The sequence below is a fragment of the Callionymus lyra genome, chromosome 5 (assembly GCF_982586985.1).
Source record: "Callionymus lyra chromosome 5, fCalLyr1.hap1.1, whole genome shotgun sequence".
Taxonomy (NCBI): Eukaryota; Metazoa; Chordata; class Actinopteri; order Syngnathiformes; family Callionymidae; genus Callionymus; species Callionymus lyra.
In genome coordinates this window covers 34,971,867-34,990,929 of record NC_141822.1, presented here as the reverse complement: position 1 = coordinate 34,990,929, position 19,063 = coordinate 34,971,867, and the positions used below count along the sequence as shown (strand labels likewise).

At 38.5% G+C, this 19,063-nt stretch overlaps 2 protein-coding genes across 4 annotated transcripts; both read left to right on the top strand.

The window, feature by feature from the left end:
* Positions 1-1,859: 1,859 nt before the first annotated feature.
* Positions 1,860-13,735, top strand: ppp1r26 (protein phosphatase 1, regulatory subunit 26). 3 transcript variants are annotated; one of them, XM_087792147.1, is made up of 6 exons: positions 1,860-1,944; positions 2,530-2,748; positions 6,469-9,540; positions 11,401-11,515; positions 13,271-13,353; positions 13,418-13,735. In XM_087792147.1, exons 3-6 carry the CDS (start codon positions 6,536-6,538, stop codon positions 13,434-13,436), a joined length of 3,222 nt encoding a protein of 1,073 aa, XP_087648273.1. In that variant the 5' UTR covers positions 1,860-1,944; positions 2,530-2,748; positions 6,469-6,535; the 3' UTR covers positions 13,437-13,735. The 3 variants fall into 3 exon arrangements, with proteins under 3 accessions (XP_087648273.1, XP_087648275.1, XP_087648274.1); XM_087792148.1 differs by lacking the exon at positions 1,860-1,944 and adding an exon at positions 2,002-2,194; XM_087792149.1 differs by lacking the exons at positions 11,401-11,515; positions 13,271-13,353; positions 13,418-13,735 and adding an exon at positions 11,012-11,174.
* A 51-nt stretch (positions 13,736-13,786) lies between these two features.
* On the top strand, positions 13,787-17,544 carry mrps2 (mitochondrial ribosomal protein S2). The gene is made up of 4 exons (XM_087792151.1): positions 13,787-13,926; positions 14,124-14,231; positions 14,308-14,428; positions 16,915-17,544. The coding sequence occupies exons 1-4, from the start codon at positions 13,869-13,871 to the stop codon at positions 17,450-17,452; spliced, it is 825 nt and encodes a 274-aa protein (XP_087648277.1). The 5' UTR covers positions 13,787-13,868; the 3' UTR covers positions 17,453-17,544.
* Positions 17,545-19,063: the final 1,519 nt, after the last annotated feature.

The window sequence follows — 19,063 nt, the reverse complement described above, 5'->3', positions numbered from 1 at the left end:
AAATATAAATTACTTACTTATTTACTTACTTAAACCTCTGACATACAAAGATCAGCCCGCACCAAAGAATATAATGGGCAAACTGTGCGTGGTCCACATTTATGAGTTCTTCATGCAAGTTTGTCGATATGAATACAAATGAACAAGCAAAAACCGCCCACAAAATTTCATTTCATTTTCTAGCTCTAGCCTACAAAACAAGAATAATATTTTAAAAAGTAGTTATTATTTTAAAAAATATGTATTTTTTTCACCCTAAGTTTGGTTATATTACACTTCAAACAAACATCAATGAATGTTCAATTATCCACCATATTGGTATACATATATATATGTTCAAGGTAGACAGTAATAGAAGTATGTATCTGTCTTTCAGGGCCCCAGTCACAACTTTCACTCCAATTCTAGATAAATCTTTATGAGTCCAGGTATTTTGTCTGAAACTTTGTGTGGCTCTATGTAATGCGTGCAGAGAGACGTGAAAGTGAAATTGCAAGAGGTTTATTCAACACTTTTGCAGATAAATTATGCAGTAAATTCTCCTTTTTTTCGCCCCAAGCCTGAGAGGAAACACTGCTAAACTTTAAATTAGACTCACTACTAGTGACTGCATGAGTGGTTGTACGTGGTGGAGCAACAGAGAGCCAAATATTTTTATTTTCTTCACAAACTTTATCTTCATTTAACCGTCGACAACTGGCCTTCAACAGGAAGTACGAACAGAATGTGATATCAGTCTCTGTCTAAATTCTTTAGTACGGACTTGAATACAACTTGAGGACTGAGGGCCAAATCCAGCCTACAAAACAATTCTGTGTGGCACTTTAGTAAAAACACAGCAAGTACTATTATAAATAAATATCAATTCTATTTGAAATCTTTGATCCATGATTATTAATTTAGTAATTAATTAACCATGTCATTTTAATAGCTTCATTTTTGGTTAAATATATTCCATGGCAATAATTTTAATTTTCTATATATATACTATATCTATATATTTCTATATATTCAATGACTGCATTAAAGCATCAGCAGTGGTCTAGTGGGTAAAATCTTAATTCAAACCCCTTTATAGGAAATGTCGAAGCCCTGTTTCATAAACAGTGAAATCTAAGTCAATCCTAGCACATTGGCACATCAAAATTGCTGTTTGAAAATTATTTTTAAATTAACTTCTTTCTGGCAAAAGATTAATTATAGATATTTTTGGTTTGTTTTGTAAACACTCTTGGAACAAAAGTGTAGACCAAAGTCTCACATTATTATAGTGAAATTGAATTTCAATTAATTTCAATTTGTTTTCATAAAAAAACATCTTAAAGCCCCATTTGATAATCTCAAAAGCACAGTCCTACAAATAAAATAAATGATTTGGCGTCAACGGCTGAAAAGACACGTCAAGTAGGGGGAATGGACCAAGATTCTACCAGAGTACGAGCTAACAGAGCTGCTGCAGAGTGTAATGTCACGTAAGTAACATAATTAAAATAAAATGAACAAAACTGGCAATAAAGGTTTCTGACTCTGATTCTGAAATGGTAGTAAAACTGGATAGACGGACGGGAAAACAGTTGACTGGCCAAATATACACATGAAAGAAAGGATAGGGTATGAAAGAAGCAGAACAACATGGTGAATAAATGCAAATGGTCTCTTTCAATTTGTATCTGTCAATGTATTTCTGGTGCTTTTCAACAACAAATAGAAATGTACTTTGTGAGGTGATCTTCTGACTGGACCTTTATGAGCTTGCAGGTTACTTTAATATTATTAAAGGATGATGCAGAATTAAATAACTTCACAGAATAAAGACATTAGTCTAAAAGAAAACTAACTAAGCTATAAATAACGACAAAGAAAGGTTGAACAACCGTTAAACAACTTAAAATAGACTTTTTAATTAAAGTGCACTTTCGGTGCAGGACTTAAATATATATATCGGTGAGTAGAACCCTAATACATAACATTCAATACATCCGTTAAACTGGAAACCTGTTTAGTGTCATCCACCTTTCCTTATATGAATGCATAAAACCAAACTCCTGAAGTTAGAGTTGGCATGAATTTGAGCTAATAAAGACCATGTTGCATCTTTAATAGTATAGAATTGTAGTTCCAATTACATCCAAATAGGACTTTAAGGGTCACATGAAACAGATTGTCACAACACAACATTAGTTCAATAAAAAAGGTAAGTAAGTAAGTTATATTTGTTTTTTCCTTTTTTTTTGTTACTTTTCTTGACCAGGGTCACAAAGCGCTTAAAGAATCAATACAATACCCATTTTATTAGATGCTTAATGTTTTTGAAAAAGCATAGACTATATAAAAATATAAACGTAATGTCCTAATAAGTTTTGCATTGATATATTGTCCCTGCGTCTTGTATTACTTTTCCTCAAATGTAATTCCTCAATTTAATTTCAAGCCGTGGATATAGCTTAAAACTAACGAAATGTATGGTCCTATATTTATTAAATAATGTGCATTAAAATTCTCAAGTCGTTTCATTGACTAATGTTCCAGTTCAATCTTCCGGACTGGAACCATGTTTGAAAGGGTTCATGCGTGACTGGAGCCGGAGTGGAAGGAAGCTCATCCGGCCAGAGAGGGGGACTCACCAGCGGGAGCGCCGGGCTATGCGTGAGCTAAAGGCGGACACCGAAGCTGCATCCTCTCGGTGCTGAAAACCTCTCAAACGGACGCGGAGAAAAGCACAATCATTCTACTTCGTTGCTGCCCCGAGTGAGTAGAACTTATGTGTTGTGTTTTGGGTGTTTTTGGTGACGGAGTTCCCTCGGTGCTTCAGTACAAAGGCTTTCTCTGGCGGAGAAAATGCCGGGCTGCAGCAGCCGAGAGGCCCGCCTGTGTCTTTCAAGTAACCGCGTAGCCTCGGTTATCCTTCCGATGGTCCACGCGAAAATAAATTGACAGTTTCATCGTGGAACAGCTCGGTGTACTTTCAGAATAGCTACATGAATGAATTCGTGCAGGATTTCGACTTTTTGTTTGACATTCTGAGAAACATGGTCGCTCTGCGGAGTCTCCTGCCGCCGCTCGCCGGGCTTCAGCGCTGCCTGAGCCGCAGGAGGCTTCCGTGGACGGCCGCTGTTGCTCGACCGCAAACACGCGAGGATAGCACTGACGAACCATCGACCCCCTCGTGGACCAACAGATCCCAGTCGTTTGAATGTTCTTTTTCAACTTCAGTTGGACATATTTGTCAAGAAAGTTGTTATTAAGGTTTCGCCGTTTTTCACGTTTTGTTCGCGGGGATTGTCTCAGGACACGCCGTCACATGCTAGCAATGTCGACGTACGCCGTTTTCATGTTACAGACGCTAAATGTTTTCCATTAATGTTTATAAACATTCTGCTGTTCTCCATTGAAAATGAAGGCACGGTTTGAAAGCGGGGCGCCCGTTATGGCGAGTCAGTGGCCGGCTCTGTGTCTCCAGGAAGCTCCACTATGGAGGACGAGCACTGGATGTACCAGAAGCTAGTGTTTCAGCATTGGATGATGACTTCCTGTCATTCTTAAAGATAAAAGCTTGAATCACTTTAGATATTTACATTAGATCATTTTTTAATTCTGCGCAGTTTCGCAATCAAAAAACACTTTTTCGCTCATGATTGAAACGAATACTAGAATCATCATGATTTCAAATATCAATGGTGGCTGTTGATGACATCACGCTGTATCATGATGCAGTGTCTTCATTTTAAAAGGCCTCTAGATGTCACTCTCTGCATAATAATATTTGGTGCTATACTAACTTACTGAAACCTGTGCTGTGTCTCAAATCGCATACTTTTTTTAAAAATTTTTTTTAGAATCCCTTATTAGTCCCGCGAGGGGAAATTCGGTAGTGCTTTTTACAGCCATTCACACATACTGATGAGAGTAGGCTGCACACTTGCGCCAAGTCTACCATCAGGAGCAATCAGGGTAAAGTGTCTTGCTCAGGGACACAACTTGCGTACTTGCTGCTGATACCAGCTTAAATATCTCGCGATTATTTAGATTCTCATATTTTTTCTTTATTTATTTTTCCAAAGTGCAAAACGTAGCGTTCAAACAGCTGGTTGAAACATCGTTAAATAGAAGTAGAAGAAAAAGCTGTCATGTGGTTTCCGGTTAGTGTGTAGCAGCAGAGTTTGATTTGAGACATACTATCTGTGGACAATTTGCGTACTAGTTAGTACGTACACTAAACTGATGCATACTTCTAGTATACTAAGAGTAGTATGCGATTTGAGACACAGCACTGGCTTCTTTTTTTATTTTACCGAGAGTTTAAAATTAAGACTGCATCATGATACAACATCAAACAACTGATGCTTTATAATAAGGCCTCATAACCCTATCGCTAGCTAATACTTCAACCCATACTATTGGCGAAGACTATTAGTATGTTGTACATATACTGCTGACAGGATTGTAATTACTAATCCTACATTATCAATGGATTGGCCACCACTACTAAATTAAATCATATGTTTTTAATTAAACCGGACAACAAACATAACTGAAGTAGAAACTGTTTGAAGGATACTGTGATGACTTTACTTAATCGACGGCACTACCATGATGACAAGAGCTACAGCACATACTGGTACCATTACTGAAAGTTTTTGTTCAAACCGATCAAACATGTAGGTTTCTGCTGAATCAAGTACACCAGACTGACCGTCGACTGATAACTGAAGACACCTGATTGGTGAAAATGTGTCCTTGATTTGTTGGAACAAAAACCTGCAGCCCTTGGTGCCACTACTACTACTACTATCACCTTAACTAGCAAAAGTATCAAGATAGTGCGCACTTGTGCCAAATAACTATTTCCAGTAACTTAATATAAAAAAAGAACATTTCAATAAGAGGCCTTTTATAAATGTTTATAATTGCAATAGTTAAATTCCTAAACTTGCAGGATTTTAACTACTAAAACACTATTCTGCATTCTGTACTTGGTACCTTTAAAACCAGACGGAATTAAAATCAACAAACTTTGTGACCATAAACTCACTCAAGTTTATTTAATTGCAGTGATTTGTAGCTGTGTATAAAGTCTTTTAAAGTTTTCCAATTCTTCCTAGTTTTAAGCGAGGCTTGACACATGAGCAGCTGCAATTAAAACCCATACAGTCATGTGAAAACTTGGAAGCTTACGTAATTTGAGAATCTGTTTAACGGCAACATCTAATGTAACAGAAGTCTAAAGTTAAGTTGATGCAGGGCAGAAAAAGGTCAACGAGAAGAGTCAATCTTATTATTAACTTGAATTATATTTGAATTAAAACACATTTGCAAGTCATGCGATTCAGTTTAATCCATTTATGCACACCATCATCTGCTGCTGTTACGGTGGTGTACCTGGGGAGCAGGTCCCTGCCATAAAATGGAAATTTCCATGGCTCTAATGACTGCTGGGATCTGTGCTCCAGTTGACCCTTATTATGAAGATGCTTAGAGTTCATTTGGGAGCATTTAAAAGGGACTTGTTGAATTAAAGACCCTCTGCTAGTTTAATCATGTTTACAGAGAAACAAATGGGGAACAATGCAATTATGTATTTTAAACATTTCAGACATTATGCTGAAGCATCCTTGACTGCGATGCAGAAGTCTTTGAATAACTTTTAGCATATATTATTTAAATGGAATTCCACGGCATTCTTCCTCTATGGTGCTTCAGAGGCCCATTTTGTTTCTCTGCGGATATATAACAATAATAAAGAGTGTGGGGAAGGTGATATTTGTCCTAACTATGTTTGTTTAGTCATAAACCGAAGGTTCTCAGTGGATATTCTTTTTTTAAGATTGGAAGCCGAGTGATACATTTTGGTGGTAGTTGTCCTCTACTTGAATGAAAAGAGACTTTTCAAGAGGTTAAATTGTGGAGGTTTTTGATTCACGTCTACATTGTTTTTTATAATGTAATGTTAAGTGTAGTAAGAATATTGAGATATCGGGGTATGCCTTAATGTGGTTTGCTTTATTTTGGGAAATATCTGTGTACAGTAGATGGGAAATGATTGTTCACATCGGCTAATTGCCATGAAGCAAGAATAATAACCTAAGGTTCAATTCTGGTAAAGTGGGCTATATTCTCTTTGCAACCCTTTAAACTTCTACCCTATATGTTGAACTCAATCACCAAAGTCTTCTACAGGGAATAATGAGTCAGTTTTAAATTAGTCCACTTTTGTAATCAAGTCAAGTAAAATTGTTTTGCCAATTTAATGAATTCACAGCCAACATAAAATTATCTGGTGGGCCAGATTTATTTTGCGAGACTAAACATTTAAACATGCTGTACAGGGAGAAATGGACGGATTTGTTTGGAACTTAATGTTCGTGTTGATGACAGAACATTGTTTAAATGCTTCCCATGATATTAGGCTCAATCTGATGAGCATTTCTAAGTGTTCAACCTCAAACCTTGTTTTCTGTTTTCTTCCAGGTAGAAAGATGTGATCTGACTGGTGGCATCAACTGTCCAATGGTCAACGGCCTTGCATCACCCGAGGATGTACTTGATGAATGTGCCTCCTGTAGTAGCGAGTCACACAGAATGGAGAACCTGTGGCCCACTTGGAGGCTATAGCCTTCCGATTGGCTTCAATGACTCTGACACTGACCTTTCCAACAGAGGTTCCCCCATCTCTAACAAAGTCCAGATGATCATAGAGAGTCTGAGGAGCACCCAGTCCTCACCCGAGATGAGCGATGAGATTGAGGGTAATGTGCTACCAGATCAAGCCTGTAAAGGTGATGAGGGTTCTGTAGATGGAGGGCAGTCCAATGCTGTCAGCACCGCCATCAATCAGACATGTGCTCCCTTCCTGGTGAAGAATGAGAGCACTGACTCTGATAGTGATGATTCTGTGGACAAAGGAATCGAAGAAGCAATAAAGGAATACCTGAAAGAAAAGGATGGTCACAAACGCAAGGTGGAACCTACCAGCATATGCCAGCCCTCCAAAATACCGAGGCTAAACTCAACAACTGGGTTGAATGACTGCAGCAATGATGCTTTGTCAGCAACCACCAGCCAGATTTCAAGAAGTCTTTTAGTGGATACACCTAATGTTCGAGCCTACATCCCACTGAAGAAGTACATCAAAAACAAGGCCTCTATTGATGACTTCTCAGTCAATTCAGATTCCAATATGACACCTAATAGTGCATTCTTACCTTCATATGAGAAAAAGAGCCCAGAAAAAGCAACCAGCCTTTTAAAAGACGATCCAATGGAGTCTAGTGATTCAAGCAGTGATGATGGAATTGAAGAGGCAATCCAAAGATACCAGATGGAGAAACTAGAGCAGCAGAATAGAGGTGACTCTTTTATGTCTCATGAATTCACAGACGATTCTGACTCCTCAAGTGATGATGGGATTGAAGAGGCTATTCGCAGCTATCAACTTGAACAGCATAAGAAGAGCACTATTCGGCCATTGTCGGAATGGCAAAATATAGGTAGCCGCAAGAAAATGAAAAAGAAAAAGAACAGGCCAGTCAAAGAATTTAAATCAGTTCTACCACCCCTGAATGACCCATTTCTACCCAAGAGCTCTCATCAAGATGGAAAGGGAACAAGAACATATCCAACTAAAGAGAAGCCGCCCCCACCAAAGGCCAACACAACCGCAGAGCTAATGTGTGCCGAAGCAATACTGGACATTTCAAAGACTGTTATGTCAGAAGCCTTTCTTCACAGCGTTGACCAAAGAAGCACCACTTTCCCAGAATCCACTCTCCCATCTCTCTATCTAGAAAATTGTCCGGCTGATGAAAGCGATGGCAATTCCATTGATAGTGAGGATGGCATAGAGCAAGAGATTAGGGAGTTTCTTGAGAAAAAGGCCCAAATGCAACAAAGGCCTGATGGCTCTTCCTCGATCAATGAGCGGCACCAATTGCATGGGGCAACAAAACAAGACACCAACCAAAAGAAATGTCAGAGATTATCACTGACACAAAAAAGGAGGTGTAAACAGGAAAATGGAAGCATCGACAGTGTGTCGGGCAGCAGTAAAGACCTGGAAGAAAGATTCTCTAAACAATTAAAAGAACATAAAAACGAAAGCAGCACATTGATATTCACTCCAAATATTGGAAGGCAGACTTTAGCATGCTTAGATGTGGAGAAAAGTGGAGATAAAAGCAGCTCTCTTGACAGTGACGAAGACCTAGATACGGCGATTAAGGACTTACTCAAGACTAAAAAGAAATCAAAGAAAAATGTAAGGGATTTAAAACAAAAATCAAGAAAAGGGGTTAAGGACGATATTCCAAATGCTCCAAAAAACAACAAGTTAAAAGTAGATACTTTATCCCATCATGGCACTTTGAAGAAGTTTACCATGGGTAAGAACAACCTCAACGAAAAGCCGATGTTGAGCAAAAAATCTGTCACAGGGTCTAGTCCACAGAAAGACGCAAAATTAAGGGAAAACAAAAGAACCAAATTGACAGGTTCCACATTTCTATGCAATACTGCTTCAACTCAGAAGGATGATAGCAGCTCAGTTGACAGCGACGATAGCATTGAGCAAGAGATACAAAGATTTTTGGCTCAAAAGGCTGGAAATAGTTCAACAACAGAGGGCGGCAAATTTGTATCAAGTGCAATGTTTGGCATCCCAAGTCAAGGTAAATGCATTAAAGAGGAAAATCAGCTGGCTGAAATTCCAATAAATAGCATAGACGCTCTCTCTTGCCCGTCTACCTTAGGTTGCTCGGAGAGTAAGCCCCTACAAATCATGTTGACGATTCCTCCTTCCCAGAGATTACTTCCACTCGACAGTACTGGACAGTCAAGTCCTGCTCACTCCAGCAGTCTCTTGGAACCAGCAGATGGACTAGGGACGGCAATATCGGAGCAAAGTGAGCAGAGCACTTTAATTGGTGATTCCAAGGAGATCCCAAAAGTTCCTACGCCCTCCACTGACAAATCTCAGACAATAAAATGGCGCCAGAGTTTTGGACTTCCAATAACTGACATCAACTCTTCGAGTCGGACTTCCTTTCATATCACCTCTCCTAATAAAATCAGTGGCACTACTTCGACCACTCCATCTCACGAAAGGGCAGTGGGCTCCAAACATTCTCCTCTCCCTCCTGCCTGGGCTTCAGTCAAAACAAGCAGATCTCCCTTTGGAATATCCACGATGAAAACTCAAACCATCCCAAGTCGGTCGCCATTTTTTAATCTACTTTCGGCTGCCAATCAACATCATTGTCCAACTCATTCACCCACCCTTACCCCACTTCACAGGCCTCAAATATCAGAGACTGAGAGTATGGTACATATCCCTAAAGACAAGAGTGTGTATGTGGAGCTCGAAAAAGATAGAACCAATCATGTCCAAGTACGAAGTGGAGAAGAAGGCAAGGTTGAAGTAAGCTTGAAGGAAGAGCATATAGAGGAGAATATAATCAAAAAAGAGCTAGAGGAAGAGGAAAGTTTTCTAGATGGAGATTCAGACAACAGCAGAAAGCCAGAAAAGCAGCAGGGCTATTCCACATTGTAAGTATCTTTACTTTATTATTTAGCCCTGCAGCTTTACACTGAAAGTTAACTCAGAGTGATTGCACTACAAACATGCCAATCTTATTTCGTTTTTCTGTGTTTGTAGCCATAAAATACCAGCCTAGGATTGTTGCCCTCTTGAGATTACATCAGCAAACGATAGAAACGCAAAAATGATATTTCTTAGCCCAAATAGCTTTTTACTACTGAAGAAAAATATAAAATGCAGTAAACTTAAAGCATCTTTGACCTATTTGTAAGCAAGATGAGGGCCTGGATTTGAAAGTGATACTCTAAAACACAGGGTTATTGACAATAGTCATTGTTTCACCCTGAAAATGTAAAATGAATTACTTTTGGGATTTGATTGAACAATAAATGGCACTTGAATATTCCTTCCTTGTCATCCATTATATCATGACCAGTTCATGCCCCTTCTAGTGCCCGTGTCACATCTATAACTACAACTACGGTTTCATAAAGACCAATGATGATGAGCCGCACCAGTTGAACTCGGTTGTTGAAATGTAGATTTTCATGTTCATGTCCAACTTCAATGCAAGTTTTATTGTATATACCAAAAGAGCAGCTTTCTGAGGCACAATTGAAACATTTGTATGGTGAAATTGCGATATAATTATGTTTTTTGCAGCTTTTCTCTCAGCAAATCTGTGTTTAAGTCGTCCATTTAATTCCTTGAAATTATTTAATTTCATTTGAGATGAAATAACACCATCCCAGAGAAACGACCCTGGTTCTAGCATTTCAGATTCATTATTGATTGATTAGTAAAGAATTTATGATTAAAGCTCCAACGGTCCCAACTTTAAGGATAGTTGACCACCAGGTGTATCTTCCCAAAGGAAGTCTCCTGGAGGTCTGTCATACGATCTCCCCGGTTCCTAACCTTGTCCCTTGCTTTAGTAACTAATCGTATAAAGACACATGTCTATTACCAGCTATTTAAATTGTATTTGGTTTTATTGCCTTGTCAGTCACTGACCTGGACTGATGCAGGAGTTCAAGTAAATCTCTGAGGTCCACGATAATCGTGGATCAAATACAAGAACCAAGGTATAAAAGGTATATGAGACTGGAACTTCCGACCAGATAATTCCTGAAATGCTCCTAAGAGATTCCAAGTAGTTCCAAAGTGAATCAAATAACTGTCCTCGTCTCCCAAGAAATGGAGGTCTAGGTCCAAGGTCTAGAGTCTTTGGGTTCCCCCAGAGCTGTTCTTAAAATGACTACTTTTGAATATCCATACCTTTATCAGGCCTCTCTTCTGTTGAGACACAGAGGGGCCCTTGGAAAGCTAGGTGTGTCCCTGGGTTGCAATCTGTTTTGAAAAATATTTGCATATTGGTGAACTATTTACACACAGATTTCAGACTCTTGATATGTTTAGTTAATCTTCTCGATTAACTTTTGTGATTTCAATAACGTCATTAATTCCTTTCACCAACAGACTACTGCAGTCTCTTAAATGTACCACACCACCAATTCCCGGGGTGGCTGGATCTGGGATGTAAATCTTCACATTTAATGTTTTGTTTTGTTTGTTGTCACTGATCAATTTCATATGTATGAAAAAAGCTATTTATTTTTCTTTATTAAAAATACTGAACATGCTGTGCATTGCCAGGTTTTGTACACATTTTGTAAGAAGTGTTTCTCTTTCTTTCAAAAAACTTGCTGTGTCATTAAAGTGCTAATGTGAAATAAAAAGGTGGAATTAGGAAAATGTTGAGTGTTCCTTTTCATGTTTTACAGATGAGAATATTTTGAGATGAGTGGTAATGTGGTCTGATTTTTTTTATTTTTATTATTTATTTATTTCCTGCTCTTCCTGCCCAGGTGTCTGTCCAGCAGTATTGACCCGGGCTTCACAGTCAGGCCATACATAGCTTTCACCTCAGAGGAGAGAAGCCGCAAGTTCGCATGGATGCAACGGACCGTAAAGGGCACCCAGGTATAATGGTGATTAGGCTTAATTGCACTTGGTGTCACTGTCATAACCATGTATCTGAGATGAAGACGTTAAATACCTGCTAACTGCTGGTAAACCCCACTATGTGGTATAAACACCTAGATTTGATAGAAAATGCAGTTTGACAATAGTTGCAACTTTGCATTAACGTTCTAAAGCTTGGGTTTGGGTTGGATTTTAACCATGGGCCCTCTTTTAGAATTATCTCATGCATGTGTGATGATCCCTTTTCTGAAATTTGTTGCAGAGACGACCCAACTGGTCCTTAGACAAAACTTCTGCAGCTTCTGCAACAAGATTGTCTCATTATTGTACTTTTTTTGTCTCTTACATGGGTTTAAGTTTTCCTTTTGTGGCCCAACCAACCCTGTTAAGAATGTACCTGTATCTTTTACATTTGCAAGTAAAATGTTCTTCCAAACCTCGCTGTCATACATATCAGAATGAATGCTCTATTTTATCTCCACCTGCAATGGAAAGAAGCGGTTAAATTCTAAGTTTAGATGTATTATGCTTGATCTTTCCTCAAGTTACAATGTCAGTATGTCTGGTCTTGTTTTTTTTTATATGCCCTGGATAACTTGTGCCAGCTTGGGTTGGCTCTCATCCTCCCACATGGTAGATTTGTGTGTTACATGTAGTTTATGGTAACTAAAGTTAAGTTTATAGTGGTGGTGGAATGAAGGGGCACATTCAGACAAAAACTGTATTAGATATGTATTATTGAAAATCATTATTAATCTATGGAATGTGATATTTTCTATTTCTCCTCTGAATGAAGATTACTTGATTCAATTTGCATGCCACAATGCTTCATGTGTGCTTGGAATTTGAATGGAAAAGTAATGTATTATATGCACATTATATTCTTAGCTTCAACAAATTTACCATTTTAGCTCAACAAAATGGAAAATGAATTCAAGATGAAACTTCTATTGAATTTTATTATCGAAAAGTCGAGTGATATGGTATGAAAGACAATCGAAGTAATGAATTATAATTAGAAAATAAACCACCAGTTATTGTGTGATTTCAAAGTATTATAATCTCTAATCTTTATTCTTTTTTTTTGAAGTTGTCTCAGTCTGTGGACCTGTTGTTATCATTGCTACTATTATCAAAGGTGTTCCAAAGCAAGGCAACTTTGTAGAGATTTTAAGTTTGAAACCCCTTGGATAACGATGATCTGCATGAATGAGAATCTACACTGATACACTGTTATTGTTAGTTGTTTAGTGTCGTGTATTAAACATAACTTTCATTGGTATTTTATCATTTTCACTAAACTTCAAATCAATATAAAATTAAGTAAAGGAAATGGTGATTACATTCCAGAGAAATTCCCTACAGGTACTGTGCAGCTGAGTTTTCCCTGTATTTCCTAGAAGCAACCATTAGTTGCTATCATGTTTGTCCCTGCTCAACTTAGAATGCATTTCCATGTTTTACTCTTTGACTTATATTTTCATTAAATACAATTTAAAAAAATATTTTTAAATCTCTTAAACATATTTACATTTTCTTTGTTATGTTTAAAATGTATTGTTGTTAAATTATATTGAATTTATTTTTATACTAAATATTAAAACGTTATTTATCAATACCGTTATTGTTTACTTACACTTTTCTCCTTTAAAGTGTTAACTAATTTCTGGTAAAACTTGCAGATAAAAAAGCTGCAGACTAAACCTTTGGTGTCAATATGTTTTCCCCATTCGTGTTCTTTCATGATTACAGCTACGCTCCATTCTTAAGACTCCACAGCAGAACAGGATTCCACCCAATGTGAAAAGGCGCTTAAAGTTCATTTCAGTCAGCAGGTTTGTGTCCATTTTATACATTTTGAGCGATCTCATTGAAGTTGAACAACTGCATCTCTTCCAGGCGCACCGATCACCAGTAGACGATTGGAAGAGCTCAATACTCATCCAGAGTTGTTCAGATTATTGTAATTGTTGACATGTGTGTTTATTATTTGTTTTTAAGATACAGCAAGGCACCGTTCGTTAGACCATTCAGGTTTACCTCCATGTTCTAGTTGTCTCTAAAGAAAATGTTTCAAAGGGAGTCGCCTGCACTTCAACTGTTCAGATACTTTTTGTCAAACCTACCTTGTTTCAAGTCAACTCTACTACACTCTATAAGTTGTGTATTTGTAAAAGTTCAGGATATTGAAATGTTAAATAAAATTGTTCGGAATTATATCGTGGTGTGTTTGTTTGTGTGAGAAAACAGATGCAGTGTGCTGTCTAAGGGTTGAGCTTGCAGGTTTACCTCCGACATAAAGGTGGCGCTGCTGATTTTACTCTTCTCAAAACGAGCCCCATAATCACGCATGCGCACTTCGCTGACCTTCTCTGAGGCAAGCATGGCGGCCCGGACACTGACAAGAGGTGTGTATATAATCATTTCAACATCATAAACTACTTTAATGGTCATTTTTTTGTACGTTTTACCTTATAATTGAATGAAGGTAGACAGCGCTAAGGTTCATGTTACTCGTCGCTGTCACAAGTAGTCGTAAGCTAGTCAGCACCCTGCAGAGATAACAAGTACAGCAACTAAATATGAATTTTGTTTTTATTTGAAGGATTATGGGGTTTGCGACCTTCGCGAATGACGTCTAACTACAGTGGTCACAGTTATTCCATGGCAGCATCCTTACACACTCCTAAAACCACAGAGAAAGAGGTTTCAGGTGAGCAGCAGTCTGAAGCAATAACGTGTTTTTTGGTGTTAAATCTTAACCTTGACTCCTTCCTCTTCACTCACAGACAGAATTCTGACTCTGCCTCTTCAGAAGCCGGACTTTTTCCGTGTGTCGGAGCTTTTCTCCTTGAAAGAACTGTTTGACGCCAGAGTGCATCTTGGGCACAAGAAGGGCTGCAGACACAGGTTGGAATGAGTTTTGTCAACTAATTTGTTTCATGTTGAATTATCATTTCTAGAAACCTTGGCTTGAGAGAAGATACTTCTTTGTTTAAATTAGCATTAGCTCCTGCAGATGTGACTGATGCAAACCTTCTGATGTATTCATGATTAAGCGTCTTAATCATAAAACAACTATCCAAGTTTGTTAACATCAGTGGTCTCCCCAGAAATGGAACAGGATGGTGCTGGGGTGGGCTTTTTGCCCGTTTGAAAGACAAATGAAGGCCATTTCCTTGGAGTTGGCTTTAAAAATACAATCTAAAGCCCTAGTCACACAGGATAAATATTACCTGGGGACCTCAGTGTTTTGTAAATTACCCCCCCTCCTTTGTGTTATTTTATGTGCATTCAGACGGGATAAGCGATGTCTGTAAAATATTCATTTTTACTGACAATACCTAGAGATGCAGATCTAAAAAGGAGAGCAATTACTGAATGAAAAAGTTAGCGTAACCAAGCGTTCTTGGTTTAGAGAAGATAAAGTGGACATCCGTTTCTTTTCTTTTGTTTCTCAACTTGTGAAGACGCTCAACAGCGAGAGTGTTGACCTGCACATAAATTTGCTCCAACATTATTCTTACAGAAGAGACCAAGTCTGTAACTGTAGTGTAACCGAGTGTATTCGTGTGGGTATCAACGAGGCTGGAACTTAGTTTTTAGCTGTGCAGCGCGCACGTCTTCTTTACTTCCGTCCTGTGGAACACCCCTCCAACAACAACAAACTGGATCTACTTCCTTTTCAACCTCTTCAAAATCAAACCGCGAAAGTAAATATTAACACAATGGCGAGTGCCCAGAAGTCCGTTATAATGGCATATATTCACATTCACAATTACAAACACAGACATGCGGAATTCACATGGGATTAAAACTGAGACATTCTCCGTTATTACAAATAACCAGAGTTCCCCAGGTAATACTTATCCTGTGCAAATCGGACATAAGAAGAGACATGACAAAAATCTTCATCTTCAATCTTTCATTCCAACTTTAAAATAAAATGTATTATGCTCAATGTTAAGAATTGCACAAATTGCAGTTTCCGCCACTGCTTGAATCGATCGTCGTTGGCAGGCCTCTTGCCTCTGCCCGGGCTGTCATCGGCGTCGCCCCCCTCCCCAGGTGCTCTCAACGCTCTCCCGTGTTGCCGCAAAGAACAACAAGAATGTCCTCTGATTTAAAGGTTTTGAATGAAGGTTCGTGGGGAAATGGGGCCATTTAAGGCGAGCCTGACAAAGGCGCAACTTCATGGTGAAATCAACCAATGCGATTCGAGTCTCGCATGATGAAATCATCGCGAGATTCCGCAACATGGCGCTCTACGGAAAGATCGCGCTTCTTAGGAAACCAGGGAATATCGATACATTTGACGGAAAAGTTAATCGTGGCGCGGTGCCATCCTGTCCTTACCCCAGCGTCATCCTGTTTTGTTTTTTTTATCCTTCAGGGAGAACACTGAACATGTATAATAATATTGCAAACACAATCACCTCTTCTTTCAGAGTATACTTGGCGTATTTATAGTGGAGAAAACTACTATCACATTTTTGTGTATTCTCAAAAAATAATAATTGACAAAAAACAAATTTAAAATATGAAAGATGATTGTACTTTACAACTACATAAGTTTATTTATTGTGACTGTTGAAAGGAACACACGACACACTGAAGTTGTCCTGATCACCCTGTACCTAGTGAGAGAACAGACCGTAAAAGTAGTGATGTGCTGTTGAAGCTTCATGAAACACTGTCCTCATGTTTCAAGCTTTGTTTGTGTCACTGTTGGCTTAAAAATGATGGGAGGTTCCACTAAACTAGATGTTCCGGCCAAAGATTATACAGTAATCTAGTGCGCTCCAAAGTGGGGACAATGCTCAATGAAGCCTCATCTCTAGTATATTCATGAGCTGCTGAAACACATTTTTTAAATCTGACTTTTTAGAAAAAAATGGAATGGGAATTCAAGGTCCCTCTTGAAAATGTTTAAAAATAAGTCATTATGTTTTGGGAGTTTATTCAGCTGCTCTAAATGTTTCCAAAAATAATTATATCATACATTTTGTTATTTATTGTAATTGAATGCTATGTTATTTGAAATGAAAAAATGCATCAAAGTTTGGTTAAACAAATACGCATATTTATACTTGGACTGAATATCTGACAGAAAGCTAAGGAAATGCTTGGGTTATTGTCTTAAAATATATAACTGCTTTACACTTGAGAAACCTAGTCTTCTGAGATCAAATTAGATTTTATATTTTTGTGATGATTTGTTGTGCTTGTTAACTATATATCAAATATAAATATGTTTCCCATTATATATAGACTGATTTGTATTTGCTCCACCTGTAAAATAGACCACAAAACGGTGTATAAAGACGAGGAAAAATAAACAAGAAAATGTTGTGTAACTCTGAATGAGCCTGTGCAATCTTGTTTGTTCCTCTCAGGCTTATGGTTCCACATCTCTACGGCTGCAGACTTGACCAGGACATCATCGACCTGGATCAGACCGTGGAGCACCTACAGAAAGCTCTCAACTTCACCGCCCACGTCGCCTACCGCGGCGGCATCATCCTCTTCGTCAGCCGCCGCCGGCAGTTTGTCCACCTGGTCGAAAAGACGGCCAAGGAGTGTAACGAGTACGCTCACACGCGTTACTGGCGTGGTGGCGTCCTAACCAATGCTCCGGTCCAGTTTGGCCTGGGTGTCCATCTGCCAGACCTTATCATCTTTCTCTCCACCTTTAACAATGTCTTTGAGCCTCACGTGGCCATCAGAGACGCGGCCAAGATGAACATTCCAACAGCGGGAGTGGTGGACTCCAACTGTAACCCTACTATGCTGACCTACCCCATCCCCGGAAACGACGACAGCCCTGTTTCCATGGAGCTCTACTGTCGCTTATTCAAGATGACGATCAACCGAGCCAAAGACAAGAGGAAGCAGATGGAGCTGCTGAATGGACTCTCTGAGAGCAAATCATAAGAATTGTATGTATTTAGCGTCAGTCTTCTTTCTAAACCAATCGAGATGAGACACGGACTTCACACCAATATTCTTGTTAAACAATAAATTCATCATCACCTCAGCTGTCAGATATTTTGGATTAGAACAAGATTCAAGATTCCAGGGGTCTGGACTCAAAGTACAACTAATGCCCCTCCACAATGAGTGAATCCTTTTAAGGTAAGGTAAGGTAAGGTAAAACTTTATTGATCCCTCAGGAGGTCTCCTTTGGGAAATTGTTTAAGGTTGTTTTGAGGTTGCTTGTCAGTGTCTCCTGGAATATTCACAAGTGATGTTTGGAGAAAGGGAGGCAGGAGACCCGAGACGACACCTAGAAAACGCAGCAGAGGTCATGTACAGGAAAAACCTTGGTATTCCCCTAGAGGGGCCTGGAGATCATTTTATTGTAATGCCCTATGTACTCCAGCCTTAATTATGTTGGTGAAAATGTTACAAAATAGATGATTCTAAACTTCATAACAGCAATGAAATAAGATGCATAGTCCACATGACTTCAAAACTACTTCTCCATTAAGCAACATTTTGCTTAGTAAATGTTTGGTTTATATTTAAGAACCTCTATTGACATTTCCAACACTCTTTCATCCATAAACATCTGTCCTCGATAACTCTCAAACTTAGACTTGACTATTTACTGCTTTATGTTGAAAAGAAACATAAATAAAATATTTTATTTAAATGTAAGCAGAACTTTTTTTAGAACGGTATTCAAAGCATAATGATTCACAATAATCCGACTATTTTTATATCTATTTTGAAGGCAACCTTTTGTGAGGTACGTTTTCAAATTCCCTCGTCATTCAAGCCCAAGTTCAGAGGAGCAGTGGATGGTTCATAATCTCATCCTAACATCAACCTTTCATAAAAAAGAATGGTATGCGGTTGCCTTCTGACTGAGTGCCATGTAAGACTAGAACCTACTCGACCTATCATTTTCCAACAAAAACCTCTAGGAGGCAGCATTTATCCACAGACATTTAAAAATGTCTTGAGGAATCTTTTCTTGCATAGCGGCTGTTTGTTTTTTAAACTTCACATTAATTTTTGTGTGAGTGTAGATTGTATTTGTGACCATTTTTTAAATGAAATATTTATATCAAATAATCACTTGACTCTTAAGCTCATATGAACCGTTTCTTTAAGCTACATCACGGTAGGCAGGTTACATTGCTCAAACCCTTGCAGAAGCCAAGGTCTTATGACCTTTTATAACTGTAGCATTTGAGGATATTTTAAACAGGTGTGTGTGCTAGCTGTGCTAGTGACTAACAATGCTGCAGTCATTCTGAGGGGAAATATACCACCTTGTAACAAGTCATTTTTTAATGTAATCGTTTCATTATTTGACACAATAGTATTTTAAAATCTGTGCCAACCATTTTTAAAGCTCAAATTTCAGTTTTGCTTTGGTCCAGTCTCATGTTTGTCTTACGTGTTCCTTTGTGGCTTAATCCACTCAGGTTATCTAGATTAGAAGTCAATACCTGAGTTCCCAAATCTGATAATCTTCTTCTGCAGCTGATGCCAAGACAGATGTGGTGCACGCAGAACACAAACACACAAGTCATC